At 35.4% G+C, this 20,893-nt stretch overlaps 3 protein-coding genes across 5 annotated transcripts in view; 2 read left to right on the top strand and 1 right to left on the bottom strand.

The window, feature by feature from the left end:
* LOC121900365 (divergent protein kinase domain 1A-like) overlaps positions 1-5,705 on the bottom strand; it is a 52,453-nt gene extending 46,748 nt beyond the window's left edge. Inside the window, exon 1 of the mRNA XM_042416643.1 lies at positions 5,431-5,705. The gene's annotated coding sequence lies outside the window, so the exon portion shown is untranslated. The remainder of the gene's footprint in view (positions 1-5,430) is intronic.
* A 508-nt stretch (positions 5,706-6,213) lies between these two features.
* Positions 6,214-12,875, top strand: LOC121900661 (WD repeat-containing protein 11-like). 3 transcript variants are annotated; one of them, XM_042417128.1, is made up of 5 exons: positions 6,214-6,244; positions 9,077-9,275; positions 10,307-10,411; positions 11,589-11,766; positions 12,507-12,875. In XM_042417128.1, the coding sequence occupies exons 1-4, from the start codon at positions 6,223-6,225 to the stop codon at positions 11,608-11,610; spliced, it is 348 nt and encodes a 115-aa protein (XP_042273062.1). In that variant the 5' UTR covers positions 6,214-6,222; the 3' UTR covers positions 11,611-11,766; positions 12,507-12,875. The 3 variants fall into 3 exon arrangements, with proteins under 3 accessions (XP_042273062.1, XP_042273060.1, XP_042273059.1); XM_042417125.1 differs by lacking the exon at positions 6,214-6,244 and having other exon boundaries at positions 9,068-9,275; XM_042417126.1 differs by lacking the exons at positions 11,589-11,766; positions 12,507-12,875 and having other exon boundaries at positions 10,307-10,769.
* Positions 12,876-13,535: 660 nt separating this feature from the next.
* Positions 13,536-17,751, top strand: LOC121900660 (E3 ubiquitin-protein ligase Siah1-like). Its single transcript, XM_042417124.1, has 4 exons — positions 13,536-13,642; positions 14,557-14,632; positions 15,247-15,471; positions 16,528-17,751. Exons 2-4 carry the CDS (start codon positions 14,570-14,572, stop codon positions 16,903-16,905), a joined length of 666 nt encoding a protein of 221 aa, XP_042273058.1. The 5' UTR covers positions 13,536-13,642; positions 14,557-14,569; the 3' UTR covers positions 16,906-17,751.
* The last annotated feature ends 3,142 nt before the right edge of the window (positions 17,752-20,893 follow it).

Raw genomic sequence — 20,893 nt, 5'->3', positions numbered from 1 at the left:
TTACCATAACAAAGTAGCTGATGTACAATGTGATGAAAAAAATAGAAAAGGAAAAATAAAATAAAAATAAATAAACAAAATTGTAAATACAATGAGGAAGTTAAAATGAAAAACTAGATGAAATACAATGGAAGGAAAAAATAAAATAAAAAAATAAACAAAAATGTAAAATCAAAGGAAACTTACCATAACAAAGTAGGTGAAGTACAATATGATAAAAAAATAAAGGAAAGACCATATATTTGAAGAAAAAGTAAATACAAGAGCAAAGTTAAAGTAAAAGAGAAAATGAAAAACAATGGGAAAAAAAATAAAATTAAAAAATTTAAAAAAGAATGTAAATACAATGAGCAAAGTTAAAATAAAAAGTGAATGAAATACAAAGGAAGGAAAAAATAAAATAAAATAAATAAACAAAATTGTAAATACAATGAGGAAGTTAAAATGAAAAATCTAGATGAAATACAATTGAAGGAAAAAATAAAATAAAATAAAATATAAAACAATGTAAAATCAAAGGAAACTTACCATAACAAAATACAATATGAGGTAAAAAATGATGAAAAAAATAGAAAAGGAAAAATAAAATAAAATAAATAAACAAAATTGTAATTACAATGAGGAAGTTAAAATGAAGAACTAGATGAAATACAATGGAAGGAAAAAATAAAATAAAAAAATAAACAACAATGTCAAATCAAAGGAAACTTACCATAACAAAGTAGCTGATGTACAATATGATGAAAAAAATAGAAAAGGAAAAATAAAGTAAAATAAATAAACAAAATTGTAAAAACAATGAGGAAGTTAAAATGAAAAACTAGATGAAATACAATGGAAGGATAAATAAAATAAAAAAAATAAACAAAAATGTAAAATCAAAGGAAACTTACCATAACAAAGTAGCTGATGTACAATATGATGAAAAAAATAGAAAAGGAAAAATAAAGTAAAATAAATAAACAAAAATGTAAAAACAATGAGGAAGTTAAAATGAAAAACTAGATGAAATACAATGGAAGGATAAATAAAATAAAAAAAATAAACAAAAATGTAAAATCAAAGGAAACTTACCATAACAAAGTAGCTGATGTACAATGTGATGAAAAAATAGAAAAGGAAAAATAAAATAAAATAAATAAACAAAATTGTAAATACAATGAGGAAGTTAAAATGAAAAACTAGATGAAATACAATGGAAGGAAAAAAAAAGGAAAGAAAAAATATTGAAGAAAAGGTAAATACAAGAGCAAAGTCAAAGTAAAAGAGAAAATGAAAAACAATGGGAAAAAAAATAAAAAAATAAAAAAGAATGTAAATACAATGAGCAAAGTTAAAATAAAAAGTGAATGAAATTCAAAGGAAGGAAAAAATAAAATAAAATAAATAAACAAAATTGTAAATACAATGAGGAAGTTAAAATAAAAAAAACTAGATGAAATACAATTGAAGGAAAAAATAAAATAAAAAAATAAACAACAATGTAAAATCAAAGGAAACTTACCATAACAAAGTACAATATGAAGTAAAATATGATGAAAAAAATAGAAAAGGAAAAATAAAATAAAATAAATAAACAAAATTGTAAATACAATGAGGAAGTTAAAATAAAAAAATTAGATGAAATACAATGGAAGGAAAAATAAAATAAAAAAAAATAAACAAAAATGTAAAATCAAAGGAAACTTACCATAATAAAGTAGCTGATGTACAATATGATGAAAAAAATAGAAAAGGAAAAATAAAATTAAATAAATAAACAAAATTGTAAATACAATGAGGAAGTTAAAATGAAAAACTAGATGAAATACAATGGAAGGAAAAAATAAAATAGAAAAATAAACAAAAATGTAAAATCAAAGGAAACTTACCATAACAAAGTAGGTGAAGTACAATATGATAAAAAGTAAAGAAAAGACCATACATTTGAAGAAAAAGTAAATACAAGAGCAAAGTTAAAGTAAAAGAGAAAATGAAAAACAATGGAAAAAAATAAAATTAAAAAATTAAAAAAGAATGTAAACACAATGAGCAAAGTTAAAATAAACAGTGAATGAAATACAAAGGAAGGAAAAAATAAAATAAAATAAATAAACAAAATTGTAAATACAATGAGGAAGTTAAAATAAAAAAACTAGATGAAATACAATTGAAGGAAAAAATAAAATAAAAAAATTAATAAGAATGTAAAATCAAAGGAAACTTACCACAACAAAGTATGTGAAGTACAATATGATTGAAAAAAATAAAGGAAAGAAAAAATATTGAAGACAAAGTAAATACAAGAGCAAAGTTAAAGTAAAAGAGAAAATGAAAAACCAAGGAAAGAAAAAGAATTATAAAAGTATGTAAATACAACGATCAAAGTTAAAACAAAAAATTAAATGAAATACAACGGAAGGAAAAAATAAAATAAAATAAATAAACAAAATTGTAAATACAATGAGGAAGTTAAAATGAAAAACTAGATGAAATACAATGGAAGGAAAAAAATAAAATAGAAAAATAAACAAAAATGTAAAATCAAAGGAAACTTACCATAACAAAGTAGGTGAAGTACAATATGATTTAAAAAATAGAAAAGGAAAAATAAAATAAAATAAATAAACAAAATTGTAAGTACAATGAGGAAGTTGAAATAAAAAAACTAGATGAAATACAATGGAAGGAAAAAATAAATTAAAATAAATTAAAAAATAAATAAATTAATAAATTAAAATTGAAGAAATAAACAAAAATGTAAATAAAAATGGAAAGTTAAAGTAAAAAGTCAATAATATACGATGGAAAGAAAAAGTACAATCAAAAACAAAAGAAAATAAATTGAAGAAAAGTAACACAAAAGAGAGGTAAAAAATCTAAAGTAAATACAATGGAAAGAAAAACAATCAAAATGGAAATATAAATAAAAATGTAAATGCAAACAGAAAGTTAAACAAAAAAGACTATAAAATACAGTGGAAAGAAAATACAATCAAAAATGACAGAAAATACCCTGAAGAAAAGTAAAACAAAAGAAAAGTAAAGGCATAAATCTAAATGAAATACAATGGAAAGAAAAACATGCTAAAATGAAAAAACATTAAACAAAACAGTGAAAACAAAGGAATGCCACTGCCAAATGCCCAGTCAATAAGATGCTCTGCAGAAACAGAGGCTGGAGTAAGCAAGGTGGTGAAGACTGGATATCAAGAAGACCCAGATAATACCACTACACACCCAGAGCCACAGACTGGTCTAGTCTAGACTTGGTCTTGTACACCTGATAATGAAGGCCCCAGTTCTAGTGCACCTGCTCCTTACCCTTGTCAAAGTCCCCCATCTGACTCTCAAGTTCAGACACGAGCTTCACACTCCAGTAAACATGAGGGAAAACCATACCATTAACTGTTTCAACATATTGACCTTGAGAAAGCCCTAAGATCTTTTATATAACAGTATCAGTACATTACACACAAGCAGTATTTGCAGTTAAGTATCACAATTAAAAGTATGTACTCCTTTAACAGTTTTTTTTATTGTAGGAGGCCTTAAGTTTAAGCTGATCATACCATATATTGCTGGAAAATTAACTTAATGTTACTATATGTCGGAAAATATTTGATGAGATATAAATTTCTTTGATGCCAGTACAACACACTTATTTGTAACAGTGGCTATCATAAAAACAATACATCTAACAATGCATTATATACCTTGTTTGTAGATGCTTACCCTCTCAAAGAACTATTTTAACTGTCAAATGAATGTACAGCAAAGTAAATCTTATAATATTTCCCTCCTAAATTTTAAAAAAGGAGTAAAACAATCTCACACATTCCAAGTAATTAAGTAAAGTCAATACATCAGACTTAAATACAGTACTTCGGAGAATACTTTGCCCCTCTGCTCAACAGAACCTGATCATATTAATTTGATGAATAGCAATTAAATAACAATTCCATTACTGATTGTTGGAAAAAAAAAACCCCCAGTACCATTTAATTTACTACTGCACGTCAGTACAATGTTAAGGTACCTGTACTTTTCTTGAGTACACCCAGAATATTATACACTATTTAACGGCCCAACAGTATTATATAAAGTATAAGCTCCACCTCCACTAACTACAATACTGAAATGCAGCTTACACCTTAAGGCCTCAGTAATAACTACTATACTAATACTAAAAGTTCCTACTACTAATGAATTCTTTCACTTACCTCAAGGAGCTGTGAACTTGTCCATAGTTGACTAGAAAAATATTTTCACACCATGTAGAGAAAAAAAAGGCTTTGTGACTAATAAATTATCATATACAGTGGTAGAAGTAATTATGCATATTTACTTAAGTACATTATTTCCATTTTATGCTACTTTACACTATTACCCATCTACATTTCAAAATTAAATGTTGTACTTCCACTTTACTATACTTCCACCACTTTCACTGCTCAGACCATACACTTAGATCATTAAAATACGTCCTCCACTCCCTCTGTGTGTATTGTAATCCAAGCCTAATGTTCTTTGTTTTGGAAGCTGGTCCAGCTGCACGTGCATGTTAGCGTATGTGAACATGCATGTTAGTGTGTGTGAGTCCCTCCATGTCCTCCCCACATCCGTTTTCAACATGGCAGCCAGGTCACAAAGTTTCTCATATTACAGCTAAACAGTACACCAAACATTTGTTTGTGAAAACCTTTGAGATGAGAAATCAGAAGTCAGAAACTTGATCCATATTTGAGCAGCACTACCTAGTTTGACAGTTTCATGAGCTGTGGGTCCCCCCCCCCCCCCCCCAACTTTATTGAGTAAATAATGTGCATATTGGTTTTGGTCTGGGATCCTGGTGCTATGGTGCAACATCTAGTGGGGCTGAATGTCATATATGCACCTTTAAGTAAAAATCTGGATGCAAGACTTTTACTTGTAGTTGCGTAATTTTTAGAGTGAAGCTGTTACTTTGATTAAAGTAAGTCATCTTAGTACTTCTTCCACCACTGAAAAGCGTTAGGCTGCATAAAGTACACACATCTGTCATGAATGTTAAAGCCATACTGCCTGATCCTCGATATGAGGATTGTGCAGCCAGATCAAATGCCAAAGCCTTATGTATAATAACTTTCATGTTAAATCAAATGAATTTAGAAAAACTTAAGATATGTATGTTATTTTGCATTGTATGTTATAAATGCAGTACTGTCGCTGCTTAAATACTGTATGTGCTTGTATCTATCAATCAACACGTCTTTCAACATGTGTTGATTGATGGTAAATAGTCTGTTAAAAAAACGATTTTTTTCCTTCAAAGTTGGTTTAAACCTTGTACAGTTAAACGCCTCTCACAATTAATTATTATAAACTGAAATGTTCACTCAACAGTGGCTTATTAGCAATGCCTCGATGAAACTAGGACGTTTTGAAAGTCAAAGGAGTGAAAAACCTTACCAGGACACCATGAACTTGAAAAGTAGGATGCAAATCTCACATCTTCCAGGATGAAAACACTTTGATCACTGTCAGTGAGCTGTCGGTGGATGTCCGGATGCAAAACAGCTTCGGTGGATGTCTCTGCTGCAGAGAAATCGTCGAGTGAAAGTTGTTATTCCTGTTTTCTGGACCACTTAATTTGTGTTGAGTGTCTGAGAAATGCCAAGCCATAACTATGTCTAAAGTGGTCCAGCTATGATGTAACATAGATCCAATGGAATCCTGATGTTCCATATGCAAATTAGGGTTCCATATGCAAATGACGCACTCTCTCTTTCTCTCTCTCTCTCTCTCTCTCTCTCTCTCTCTCTCTCTCTGTGTGTGTGTATGCGTATCTCTACTGTATAGTTACATTCACTTTGAATAATCACATTTACAAATGAATAATATTGCTAAAGCGTCAAGGATAATAAAATGCAATATTGAGATGAAAAAAAATACAATTCTGTAAATAAAATAAAAAAGAACAAGAAAATGACAGAGACCATTAAACACCTGTTGTGTGTGTGTGTGTGAGTAACTATATAGTCACATTTACTGTATATTGCTTGCATTGACTATGTAAGGTCACAATGTTGGCAAAGCATAGAAACACTTAAATTAATGAAATACAGCGATTATATGACATTTACAATAGTAAATAATGATAATAAAATAATATCTTTTCTATCTTTTGTTATTTATCTTTTTTGTATTTTGTAATTTCTCATCGTAGTGGTGTTTTGTAGTTCCGGAGCGGTTCTGGGAGTCATGCAGACTCTTGGAGTCGGAGGTGTGTGTCTAGGGAAGCTCACACGCCGACATGGGGTCAAACTCTGTCCGACTCTCAATTGCTCTGAGGAAGATGTATGTTTTGGTGAAATTGTCGATTAAAGTCCGACAGCTTTGTTTAGGTGGTAACGCTGGTTAATCCTGCCAAAAAGATCATATTGTCCAAAGTCCCTCCGTTCATTAGCTGTGAGGTTGAAATTCTTTTTTCCAGGAATTTTATTCCTCAGTCTGTAGAATCTGAAGAAGTCATTAAAGGCTGTCTGTTTAAAGTAAGAGCAGTGCATGGAAATGTAAAAATGGCGTTTATTAAAATTTATACTCCAGTTGTGGGAGTGGAGAGATTAGCCTTTCTAAATGTTTTAAATGAAGTGATTGAAAAATGTAACAGTGAAGAATCTTTATTTATTAGTGGACATTTTAACTGTACTGAGGACAGCAGGTTAGACAGGAACCATGCAGAGCTTCACACTGCCTCTTGCAGTCGTCTGTTTCATCTTATTGAGGGTCATGAGTTGTGTGATGTGTGGAGAAACAGAGACAACACACTTGGACACGTATTTAGGATAACTTACTGTCTATGGCCAGGCTTGATCGTTTTTATTGTTTTAAAATCATGTTAATTTATTTAAAAGTTGTGAAATCTGATTGTGTGTCTTTACAACAGTGGTGGGATACAAGTCTAAATAAGACAATTCTGTCAACAGTACATTCAGAATGTCACAAAAAGTGTTTCAGCTCAGGGGGCTCTGGCTAGGTCCTGCTTTCAAAATGTTGCCCCAGATGGATGTCCCATCACACTTTTTCTTTGGTCTGGAGCATAAGAATGAACAGAAGAGGTTCATTCACAGCTTAAAATCTGACTCTGGGCAAGTGCTTACTGATGATACTGCAATTTTTAAGTATGCTGTCAGTTTTTACAGTAACCTGTTTAAATGTGAGCATAGAGAAGAGCAGGCAGTGTCTCAGAGCTTTTATACTGGTCTCCTCAGGTTGAACAGCAGAGTAAGTTGTAAGCAGCTATCTCCTCTGATGAACTCCATGCTGCTCTGCAGAGCATGCAGAGTGGGAAAGCTCCTGGTATAGATGGTTTAGTTGTTGACTTTCTGGTCGGCGGTTGGGGGGAATTTGCTGGCAGTATTAAGGGATAGTTTCATCAGAGGTTATCTGCCACTGAGCTGCAGGAGGGCGGTCTTATCTTACTGCCTAAGAAAGGTGACCTATAGTTCATTAAAAGCTGGAGGCCTGTGTCACTGTTTTCCACTGATTATAAGCTCCTCTCTAAAGTGTTGGCAACTAGGCTGAGTAAAGTGATGGAACAAGTGATTCATTGCAATCAGACTCACTGTGTACCTGGCAGGTTGATTTCTGATAACATTATTTTAATTACAGACTTTTTAGAGATCTGTAAGCTGTTTGGCCTCAAAGCTGGTAGCATATCAATTGATCAGGAAAAAGCTTTTGATCGTGTTGAGCATGAATATTTATGGCTCACACTGAATACTAGTTTTGATCCTGGTTTTATTAACAAAGTTAGGGTTCTGTATTGTGACATTCAGAGTGTGCTGAAAATGAATGGTGATTTGAGTGCTCCTTTTCAGATCCAAGGGGAGTTAGACAAGGCTGTGCATGGCATGTTGTATTCTCTAGCAATTGAGCCTTTGTTACATAAACTTAGATGTGACCTTCAGTGTCTGACTATTCCAGGTTGTAATGCACCTTTAAAACTGTGAGTCTATGTAGATGATTTCAGTCATCAACAGTCAACGGGATATTAACATGTTGGTGAGGGATGTCGTCCACTTTGGCTTGATGTCCTCAGCCAAAGTTAACTGGGACAAAAGTGAAGCTCTCAGTGTTGGGAAGTGTACTGGAGAAGAAGCTCAGTTTGCCGTAGGGGTTATTAAAAACCGAGAAAATGTTCTGGAAAGGGTCAAAGGTCACTTAGCAAGGTGGAGGTGGCTTTTAATCAACATGTCCTACAGAGGTTGGGTCTTCATTACTTACTTACTTACTTACTATAATTTGGTATCGTCCACTTAATGGCCCCGCCTGTCATGTGTTGACCCCCCACTAGGCCTGCTGTCCAAGATCCAGGCTCTTCTTATTGACTTCTTGTGGGACAAACTGCACTGGGTGCCACAGAGTGTGCTGTATCTGCTGAAGGATGAAGGGGGACAGGGCCTGGTCCACCTGAGCAGCGAGGGGGGGGGGGGGGCGCTACTTTCCATTTTCAGTTTCTACAAAGGTTTCTGTGTGGTCATACTGATTTGGACTGCCAGCTAAACATCAAGGAACTACCTGAATTCTATTGTGGACTGTTTAAGGTGTGGAGCTTGTTGAAAAAAGAGAGGCTAGGACATCTCTGCTCAGTGTTGGCTGCTTTCTCTCTCTGTCTCATTTATCTTTGGTTTAGTGTTATAGTCCATTATCTCACCAAATCTCTCTCTCTCCCCCTCACTTACTCCTCTTGCTATCTCTTCCACGCTAATCTGTCTTCCCATCTCTCTCTTTCTCTGCCATTTGTTTTAGTGAGTCTCCCACATACTCATTTATTCTCTTATTTTCCTCCTTTCTTATCTCCTTAAATCCTTCCATCTATTTCTATCCTCCTACTCCTTTTCTCTCACACTCAAAATTTGTCTTCCCTGGTCTCACAAGTATTCTTTCATTCACTCTTATCTATTCCTTCCTTTATTAACATTTACTCAATGTCTTATCCCACATTTGTGTCTTCCTCCATTCATATCGCTCTCCCACCCTCTCAGATGATCTCTGTCCACCTTTCAACCACACTTATCTCCTTCTATGTTCTTTCTCTCTCTCTCTCTCCCAGATCCAGAACAGAGTGTCCAGGCGCTTGTGAATGACCTACACTCTCAGTGCGATGCTATCCGCGTCACTGAGACAGTCCGGCCATATCACATGGTTATCTGCCCTGTCAATGAAAGCAACGCTACACTTACAGTCAGTGATAGAAGAGTCATGTTGTGGGAGCTCAAAGCCCACACCAGCAGGGCTGCTGCCAATCCTAGGTAACAAAAACACACACACTCTCACAGACAGTTTTGCAGGTGGTGGCCTAAAAGGTAGGTGGAGATAACGGTAAAAATGTTGGAATACTTTGTAAGGTGAGCAAAATAAACTGACTTTAAACTACATAATCCTCTGACCTAAATTTAGTCTTCTTAGTGACTGTCACAGGTAGGGTGTGTAGTGACTTAAGCTATTGTTGATGAGCCCTGTTTCCCTTTGATGGATCACTCTCTTGCTGCTGTTGAGGAGACTGTTTTATATTTCTTTCTCAACTTGGCTTCCACTGTCAGGCAGAAAGAGGTTTGTCAGCTGGTGAGAAACACCAGAGTTTAATTCAGGCAAACAAGACAAATCCGCAGCCATGCATTAAAAAGAGAGATTGTATGTTCTTGACTTTTGCATCACTTTGACGTATTGCCATTTTATATTCTTGCCTAATTTGAATTAATCTGTTTGAAGTATCAGTGCTTGGGTTTTCTGTTTCAGGACTATTCAGATGCAAGTTTGTCTTTCACACTTCACTAAAGTGCTCAAAGTTTCGATCTGAAAGCCAAAACAAATCCTAAAAAGAAGTTAGGCTTAGGATTGATGTACAGACATGAATTAGATTTCTGTTGAAATTCTCTCAGTGAGATGTTTCACAGTGTGCTGAGCACATAGAGATAAATAAAGATGTGTCATTTAGTTTGAGACACTTCACTCTGCTGTACCCGTTCGATTTACAGATTAAGGCCTAATTGTATTAAGCTCCATCGTAGTTTGCGGCCCCATGAAAATGACATTTTCAGTTTCTAGAAATCCTCTCTTTTTTAATTTAGCAGCATCAAATCCATAAGAGAAATCATTACACATTTCATCCTGTACAAGTGCTGCTTTCTCCCTCTGGGTCAGTAGTTTTTTAAGGAGCAGATAACATTCATCATTCTCACAAGCAATATTCATTTATCACTCCCCATTCACTTGGCTCCAATAATGAATGTGTGCTTTCAAATGGTATTTGATTAATATTCTCTCTCTTCTTGTGTGTCAGTTCAGGTCTGTCTCCACTCTACTCCCCTGTGTCATTCTGTGGATCTCCACTGGGTCCAAACCAGAAAAGGATTCAGGATCTCTCTCTCTCTCAACGGCATGATTGGTATGACTGTACACACCAGCACCTACAAGCACCAGACATGTTGCTGCACACAGTGCCACAAAGTTTGGTGTTTCTCCTGAAAGGACACCTTTAGGTGTGTGAGTGTGTGTATGTATTTTTGTGTGTGCATTAGGCCTTCTCATATCTGTTATTTTACCTGTGTGAGTTGTATGGGCCTCAGGGCACGGCTTCACTTTCTGCTTTAATGTGTGACTGCTGGTTTCTCCTCTGCACACTACACCTAATGTCATTATTCCCCAGACTGAGCGGCTCGGTACAAAGAGTCCTATGCGTACTTGACCCTTCCTTTCTTTCACTTTTGTCTCTTTACCATCATATCCTCCTGCTTACAATGTGTCGCATGTATTACTGTATACAGCCTCATCTGGTATTTTTGCAGGAACCAGTTTGGGATGCTGTTCAATTGTTGATATTGGTGCTGTATGTTTGTTATGAGCAATTACATCTTTCAAACATTATACTTTGTGTCTTGAGCTTTCCTCCAGTTGATTGTGTTTATTTATGTCTGATATTATGTTGGATCATTCTGTATAGTGTTTGATTGTTGATTACTTTTGTTCATGTTGTCAGTGAAGAGAAGCTGTCTAAATCCTGCCCATATCTTCCTGCCCAAACATTTACAGCTCCTTTCCACAGATATTATACAAAGTACAAAAAGGAGGGAAATTGTGATACAATTATTTAGCTGCAAACAAATCATCTAAATTGGATCTGCTTGACAAATTTTTATGTATGCCTAAAATCATATTGGACACAGTTAGATCAATACATATGCAATATTAAAAGACTTGGATAAGGGGTGAAAAACCTAATTGGAAAGCCTAATTGTGGCTTCAATTACATTAATTGTTTCTAGGTCATTTAGTAAACAGGTGTCAATTTGTAATGTTGATTTATTGCAGACTAGACTAGGCCCTGTGTTAAAGATGAAGGAGAGAGCAGTCATCACTCCTTTCGTCAAATTACAGGAAAAGTACACAAATAACATAAAAGTAGAAAGAGGGATATTTAATGGACATTTAATATTCTTGTAGAATTGCTGAATATTTACAGTATTTTTTAATTTAAAAATGGTTCCATTGGTGGAGTAACAACAGAAATGTAAGTTTTGGTAATGCCCCACTGAAACCTTTCTATGTTGTGTTTTTATCTCTAGGTCAGACCTTGATAACTGGTGAGGCTCCTCTTCCAGTGTCCAACCAGCAAGACGTGCAGTTGAAGTTCTTGCTCAGTGGCCTACTGCCTGCTGGCCTGCCACTGCCACCATTTGCCATCTGCATGTATCCATCTCTTACCACCAAAAACATCAATCAACCAACCCCTGCTGGCTGTTGGTAGTTAATAATGCAATATACAATCACTCTCACATACACACACACACACGCACACAGACAAAATACAAAGCTCACTTAACAGCAAGGCAATACCACTGGCACTATATGTTTCACGTTATGTTCTAGGTAAACGACTGTTCTCGATCCCGAAGAGAAAGTACTGTGGCCTGAAGTATTCTGATTAACAGATAGCAGATTGTATGGAACACTTGTGTAAGGATCATTAGCAAAGTCCGGACTAATGTCTGATTTCAAGCGGAGATATTCCCAAGCACTCTTATTCCAACATAACTGTGGTGACTGAGCTACTTATGACTTAGACCACCGAGTCTAAACTCCATCTATGGTCTTCTCATTAGCACAGGTAGTCTTGCTTTTAATTTGACAAGTTTACATTATTTATTTCTAATTGACATTGTGGGTGTATGTGATGTGCTGTTGTGTGTAGCTTTGTATTTTGTATGGTGTGTTCTGTGTGGCTTGTTTTTTTTTTTTTTTTTTGCTTTGTACAGTTTGTTGCTGTGCTGTTGTATGTTTTGATTGTGGGGGACTTCGAGCTAACCCCAGTGCAGTGCATCTTTAATGTTTAAAACTGCACACTGTCCCAATCAATAAATCGAATCTACAAAGAATCTACACCCATTCAGTTCAGCTACTTAGAAACAGCAGTTAAATTTAGTTTCTGTGTTTTCACAAAAACCCAAAGCTGTTTCTTTGTTTCTTCACAATTGCTGTTTTAGGAATCCAGTTGCATCAGTGCAGCAGTTCATAGATAAAACCAACAATAAACAGACTGTCATGAATGGCCCTGACAACACAGGTCTGGATCTGGACCGAATAACAATTTAATGCGGACTTTTGAGTGACACATCACTATCACGTCACCTCAGCTGTCATCATTCAGGTGCCCACTACCTGCCACAGTTAGTAAGGGTGTTGTTGAATGTAGGAGCTACACTTGACAATTGAAAATGGCTTGTTCAACAGTGAAAAATGTGCATTTAAGGATGACTGGACGAAGGAATATGTGTTAATTTTGCCCGAGGGGAAGTTGGAGACCATTGTGCTTGATTTGCAATGAAACAGTGGCCATAATGAAGAGCGGGAATGCAAAATGCCACTATGACATCAAACATGCCTGTTTTAAACAAACCTATCCCAAAAACACTGAGGTAAGAACCACAAAACTGAATCAGTTGTAGTCATGATATCAAGTCTCCGACAGAACAATTATAAAATCAAACAATTTCAACAATGATTGCACTGAAGAACTCATTAATGAACACTTACACCAGTGTCTACACCTGGCTATTGTACCTTTTATGCTCAAGTTTAAAGACATTATTACATGGTGAAATATCATCATGTAATGCACCCTTATTGGACCTTTGATGCGGTGGAATTGAACCACAACAACATGCAGCAGATTCAGCTTCATTAGATATGATGAGGTGAAGTTCTATTAGGTTCTCACACCACAGAAGAGTGAAAAAGCTCTCATTGGCCAACTGGTTGCCTCTTGATTTTTAACACACTGCATTCTGTAGGTCTGAACATTTTGCTAGCATGGCAGCACATTGTTGTAGAATCCTTCAACATTATCAAATAAATTCCTATAACAATCTTGTTTGTAATCCACTAATCACCTGTTCTTTTTCCATTATTTCAAATTAGTTAATCACAACAGCTCAAAGTTTTGCTCAGTGTGCAGTTTTAGTGCATGGAATACTTCATGATATTGGCATGTTTATTTTTAGACTGCTTTTTGAATTGGATTCACCCTTTGTTACCATGGAAACCACCTGTGCATCTATCAAACCTCTCTAACTCAGACCTACGTGAAGCAGCGGTTAAAGAAACTTCATTCACATAAACGGTAGGAAAAAACAAACTTCATTTAGCTGTTTGTCACTTGTAGTTGATGGTCTAAGAAAACAATCAAGAAAACTTAAATCAAGACAAACAAACTTTGTGTGATCGCTAGAGCTTGACTGGCAACCACTGTTAGTTTACTAGGAGTTTGGTTATCAGAGTTACACTGTAAAACTTATTTGGTATTTAGTGAGATCAACTGATTTGAAAAACTGCTGTGGATGTCAAGATTTTTTTTTGTCAATCTAATGTTTTCACAGTGAAAAATGAACAGTCACACTCAAAACAAAAATATACATTTATTTATTCATGTGGGCATTTCATCTTATATAACTGCCTCAGGCTCAAGGTAGTCTAGTCAAAAAATTTACTTTTTTGTCCATTGGCCAAATGCTTAGGGAATGTTAAAATTTTACTAGCCACTCAATAAGTTAGATTACCAGCATTTGGCTGGTGACTGATGCTAATTTTGTGCCCTGTGTAAGATTTTTAGTATGTCTGAAACCTTAGTATCAAAGCAATAGTACATAAAATGCATACTATTTCCAGGGAAATATTACAGTGTGCAAGCACTAGACACTATGCCGGCATAAATATGCAATACAGTAGTGACAATGACAACAACATAACAGACAATGGCGGAAAGCAACTAAGACAGCTCTGGCATAACGTCAATAATGCTTTGCTAGGTGTAATATATTTTTTAATTTAGTTCAGACTTTATGGTTGGCTACCATGGTTATGAAGTGATGTGATAATTATGGCTCAGTGCATCTGGAAAGATACATACTACTGTTTGTTCACATAAAAGTATGTTTAATGATAGTACACATATTGGGTATGTAGTGCATAGTATGCGATTTCGGACACAATGTTATTGTCTTTATTTGACCTACTGTCTTTATTTTACAATGTCAGAGTTGATTCACGGATGGAGGAATATCAGGTAGAAGAAAAGAGTAACAGCATCAGCAAAATGAGTTCATCGACAGAGGTAGGTGATTGTTACTTTAAAGCCGCTACATGTAGAGTTAGAAAGTTTCTTAGGTGGTAATGTGTAAATTAGTTGCCAGGAAAAATGTGTAGGGATGCACTGATTGCATTTTTCTTGGTTGATTTTTTTTTTAGTTTGATATAATTAACAGCCTACAAAAAAAAATAAAAAATTAATTAATTAATTTAAAAAATGTACATCTTCTTTAATAAACAACATAATGGTTTGCATATACAACACCAAACAGATTAAACAATTTCTCCAAATTAAAACAAAATAAAGTGCAGAAAGTTACAGAACTTATGACACTTTTTTCTATGTAAAATTCCCACACAGCAGAAAATCTATTTCTGACCGTTTTTTTTACAAGTATGCAAGTGCAAAAGAATAGTTAATATGGAAACTCATCTCATTAAATACAATACAAAACACAATGTGAAACACTGGACAGAGTGAAAAAACTTTCTGCTTTCGTTGAAGACCTCTTAATATTATGTTAAAATGTTCTCTGATGAAAAAGGGGGATTCCCCAGAGTTTGGTGAAGCTCTCTGGGATATTCCCATTTTCATTCAAGATTATGTAAAAAGGTCAACTGACCTGTTCTCTTTGGCAGAAGGGTGCAGAGAAGGTGGCAAACTCTGTCCTCCTCCCCTGCAAGAACACCTCATCAGGCTGTGAAGTCACCCTGCCTCACACTGACAAGACGGAGCACGAAGAGCTGTGTGATTTCCGGCAGTACCCCTGCCCCTGCCCCAGAGCCTTCTGCAGTTGGCAGGGCTCTCTGGACACTGTCTTGCCTCACCTGATGGATCAGCATAAGTCCATCATCATGACACAGGTCAGGCTGCCACTGTGGCCCCTTCCCCATCTCTCCACGTACCAGAAATGAGTTGCCCTACTGCTTATTTTGTAAAAGGGTGTTTTGTGTTTTGGGTGATAAATAATCCTTCAGGGTAAAGTCTTACTTAATGTCCTGTCCCCTGGGCAGGGTCAGAAACAAGACAGACTTCACACAACCATGCCTCTGACTCCACTAAACCTATAAATGATGTTACATTTTGAATAATTCCAAAAACAGAAATGTCAACTCTATTTAGATACTGCATATGTTGTCATCTACCCTGCCATAATGAGACATGATTTCTGCTCATAGTTCGGATACTCTGATAGTTCCACAGACTGATTACGTTTCTTTTATAAATGCATGATGTTATATTACAGATTACATTATGTATGTTTTAGTCATTTTACTCTGACTTGGATATGAATTGTCATGAGCACAATCTACTGTTTGCTCCAGCTTTAGGGTTCTGTTTTTTGTCCCATCTTAATTTGCCTTTTCAGGATGTCAACACCCAAAAACTTAAAAATACTTCTGCTATCATTTGCCATTTCCAAAGTTCAATAACAGCATCTTAGTCTGCAGAAATTACTCTGTGCTTCATTTTAATTTATCACTACATGACAAGAATGAGGAAACATCAGCGTGATCATAATTCTTCACTAAATTATATCCACCACCACACTACATCTACCAACAATCCCACTCCTGTACATGATATTCTGTTTATACAAGGCAACTGTTGCCTCCTGCATTCTCACCATCCTAAATATTATGTGACCCTGCATACATCACAACAGTTGGTATTTTCCATCAGTCTCATGCACACTCATCAACATCACCATATTTACAAACTGTTGATATAGGGTAAAAACAACTAGATTAAAATGAGTTATTCTCTAAAAGTATACAAGTAAGCAGTGTTAGGTTTTTGGAAATGCCATGCATGCTCTAGGCAAGGCAGTGTAGGAAACGGTTCTAAAACACTTCCTATTATATTGAAGCTTCAAGAAATTATGACTAAAGCTGTTCAGTCTGTCTGTCTTTCTCCAGGGGGAGGACATCCCCTTCAAGGCCACATATATCAACCGGCCAGGTCAGTTCAACTGGCTAATGATGCAATCGTGCTTCGGCTTCGACTTCATGATGGTCCTGGAGAAGCGAGAAAGGTACAATGGCCACTACCAGTTCTTTGCCATTGTGCAGCTCATTGGGACTCGCAAGCAAGCCGAGAACTTTGTTTACCGGCTGGAGCTGAACGGGCACAAGCACCGCCTGACCTGGGAGGCCAGGCCGTGCTCTATGGACGAGGACATCACCACAGACATCATGAACAGTGACTGCCTAGTGTTTGACACATCTGTCGCACAACTTTTCACTGAGAACAACAACCTGGACATGAACCTAACCATATTCAAAGGCGTATCATAAATATAAAACAACAATTACAATTCCCTAGAAGGCTTTTTTTATATTTACTGGTTTGTCACCTACACCCTTATATTAGTTATATTCAAGAATAAAGCCAATAATTCATTTTTATTATGATTCTTATGAATGTACATATGAATGTATGTGTGAAGTGTTTTTTAAAAAAAATTACATTTTATGCCCATTTTTCATAATCACAAGGTTATATATCCATACTCAGACTGGCAGAAATATAAATACTCAGAAAAAATGACATTATTTTATTTTGAATACCACATATTTTATGTGTCATGGGTACAACTCAAAATTTGTTGAAGATTTTTTACAAAAACTTACTGCCTTACACTGAAAAAAGTGCAAAAATCTATGAAAATATCTTTCACTTCATCCTTTGAGATGTTGTTTTTGTCTCTCTGAGTCAACAAAACAAAGTTATTGTATTCTAATATAAAATACTGTTCTGCTGTATGACAATATTTTGTTACCCTGAATGACATGGATCTGCATTACTCTTTTGTCTATGCTGTGCAGTTCTCTCCTTATTAGACAATAACATCTACATTATGAAGTTAATGTGCCTTGAAATACCTTAAAATGCCATACAATAGTTTAAAATGATAATATTCAGTATTCATACAACAAGTACATATGAATTGCATGATTAAATGTTGTAAACTAGTGAAAACATGGGAAAACAAAGCTACAGTCAGTCAGCATAACAGGTGACATTGTGGTATAAAATGAAACTTTTGTTGTGCTAAAGGACAAAAGCATGATACTGAAGGACGGAATTCATACATAAATTATATTATATTTAACAGCCATTTCCTTGGACACCTATATAAAGTAATGACCTTGACCTATAAACATTATCCTTACTCTTCATATTTAATATAGCTTTTTATAGAATAATAACATTAAAAGTATGCTTTCTGTGTTGAAGGACATGTCTTTGTTGCAAAGGTTACTAGAATGTGAAAAGGTGAAATCATTAAATATTTCAGAGATTTACTCACCTCATCACATTGATAGAGGGTGTTCAATGGGTCTTCTTTGTAATGTCACACACTGTCACATGATTACCATGGTGTGATATGCATTAAAATGGCTTTTTTTTAAAAACCTTTGTTATACTGAATGACATTGATAAAGTGCAAAAGTCCGGACAAAAGTTATTCAAGTTTTTAAATATCTTTTAAATACAGTATGTCATTCATTATTTTGTACATTGTTACAAACACTAACACAATTATGCCATGGGTGTTCATTTCATTTCATCATCCACCCAAGGCTAAAGATTGTGCGTCGGACGTTCTTTAAATGGTTGACTGTCATTGATAGTTCATTGATAGTTGATCTTTTTTTCTTGTATGAGAGAGAAGAACTCTGGTATGTGTGTATGTGTGTGTGTGTGTGTGTGTGTGTGAGAGAGAGAGATGGATGTTTGGCACTCTTACTCAATCCTGCCTCCATCTTGCTCCATCTGCCAGTGTTGGCCTCAACCACTGATTGACTAATCACCTAAACAGGAATGAGGGACAGTTTCTACCATTACAATGTTGCTATTGTTATTATTAAATTGATATTAAATGGAGATGATCATAATTATCCTTTTTTGTAGTGACTATAAAAAACAAAAATTAAAATGCAGTTGTAAAATTTGTCGCTAAACTTCAGTGTCTGTAGATGAAAGCAAGTTGTACTGGTTGTATTGTATAGGTTAGTACATAGTGATGGGTATGATAGGTTTTATCAATATACATTGATCTTCCTCAGCAGATTTGCCCACACCTGACTCTGCAGTGCTATGCTTTAAATCCCACCGCTCTCATAGCATTGTTTCCAGACACACAAAGCAACTGTTTTCAGGGAAAAAGCTCTAAAAACCCACCATACACTTCCTGCCCAGCTCCAAACAGACAGTTGGCGTCTAGCTGGTGAACATAGTGGAGCATTTAGCAGAGCTAAAATGAAGACTTGGACTTTCATACATAAGGATAGCCGTAAACTGACTTCAAATAAATGCTAATTATCCTCTGTATCTGTAAACAAGCAACTGGCAATAATTTCCATATACAGTATGTCAGTGTTGTGTTCACAGCTTGTTTCTGCTGCCCCTGAGTGGCCAAAAATATGCTAATGCAGATTTAATTGGACATGGGTTAATCTCATCAATGTTGGCTACAATTCCATGACAACAGGGCAAATTCCATGTACTGTTGAAGACCATGCTGCTTTTGAGACAATGGTGGACGCGGCACAGTGGATGGACTCAGCACAGTTCCCAGTGGTGTTCTGAATCTAAAACTAGACCAGAACGATTGAGTTTTGTATGCACATCATTTTTTCTATTCCCCATAGTCATCTTGCAGAGACAAGTAGTTAACAGTCTTTAGCTGGATCATTGAAATGTGCCTTTTGTTCCACTTCCTGTGAGCTGAATAGTAAATTTGGGGGACTTGATGATTACATTGGGGATTATGATTGAGGGCACCATCTCTGCTGAAAGACGGAGGCGATGTCCAGGGGATTCAAAAACTGCAGTATGTTTAATTAAAATGGATTCTTGAGGCTAGTATATTTCATTTATCGCCGATTTATTCAATTAACACACTTAGGGATGATGCTTAAATTATTACAAGTTAGAATTTACAATAATTAACAACTGCCATATTTAAAGTCTTGGTATATGCTGCTTGGCCTGACTGTCATGCTTTGTAAATTGAATTCATTCCTGGGTTACAATTGCAATTGTCACAGGGGAAGGTTACAGAAGCTGTGCAGCCAACCTAGCCATTTAGCTCCATTACACAGGTTCATGGTTCAGAGGCTTCCTTCTCAGTGACACGTACACAAACACTGACAAACTGACATCTGTTACTATTTATTTATCTGTTGCTTGCCTGACAGCTATACTTTGCTGCTTGGTTCGGATCAGCAAAATTAAACTACATTAAGACTTGAATAAAGTAGCAACAGAGCAAAAACATCAATTTGTCAACTGTAAAATGTGAGAAATAAATGTCTATGTACTAATATGAAGGCAGCTACCTAGGCATGAATCTCAAAATGCAAAGCAATTATCAGAGGGACTGATTCCCATTCTCAGCTCCAGTGGTCTGGAAATATCAGTTATGTTTGCATTTCACAAAATAATCTGTTAAATCCTTCAGTTTAGAATCCTTACTTATTCATAGAGTTGGGTTCAACTGAGGGTAGATCAGCTCTGTCATCAACTTGGCTGGCTGTTGAAACATATTAGGTTCTTGTGATTTTGAGAAGGATTTCCCTTACTCTGAAGGAGTTCATTAAGTAATTTATTTTTACAGGGAAATCAGACTGTAGGCACAGGTAACAAATATACAATAATATAATCTGTTGTATAGTTTTATGAAAAAACAATGCTTGATTTTTTAATTATTCTTATTATTACATCACATACCGCGCTCACCTTTTACACATACATGGACCCCAAACAACAAGAAAATAAAGCACATTTGAACAAAAGTGGCTATGTTGTCTTGTCTCTCCACTTTCAGTATTTGGTCTCTCCTTTGCTACCTGATTCCTGCTTTCACTTGCTTCCATCATTTCTCTTATCAATGGTAAACACTCATTTCTTCCTGCTGATATATTTGAATAAAACAGAAAACTAAACAGGGCTGCTGATACGGATATGACAATTAGCATATTACCAATTAGTTTGAGATATTCTGAGTTGTTGTGGATTTTCGGAGCTGATGCACTGGCAGTTGTCAGTTTGAAGAAGAGAAGACCAAACCAAACTTCGTATGATGATTCTGGGAAAACTTTAATGAAGAACCTTGCAAGGGAGAGCGACTCAAGGGACACCTCCTGTTCGTACGGTGTCCCCAAACTCGTCTGACCCACACAGTCCAAAACCAGCCTTTAAGCCAATCATAGAAACTAGTTCGTCAGTTCCGAATCATAAACCTATGACCTAAATCTGTATCTTTGGTTTGTCTTG

The sequence above is a fragment of the Thunnus maccoyii genome, chromosome 7, assembly GCF_910596095.1.
Source record: "Thunnus maccoyii chromosome 7, fThuMac1.1, whole genome shotgun sequence".
NCBI classification, from domain to species: domain Eukaryota; kingdom Metazoa; phylum Chordata; class Actinopteri; order Scombriformes; family Scombridae; genus Thunnus; species Thunnus maccoyii.
Note: the sequence above shows the minus strand (reverse complement) of the source record. Positions and strands in the feature narration are given on the sequence as shown.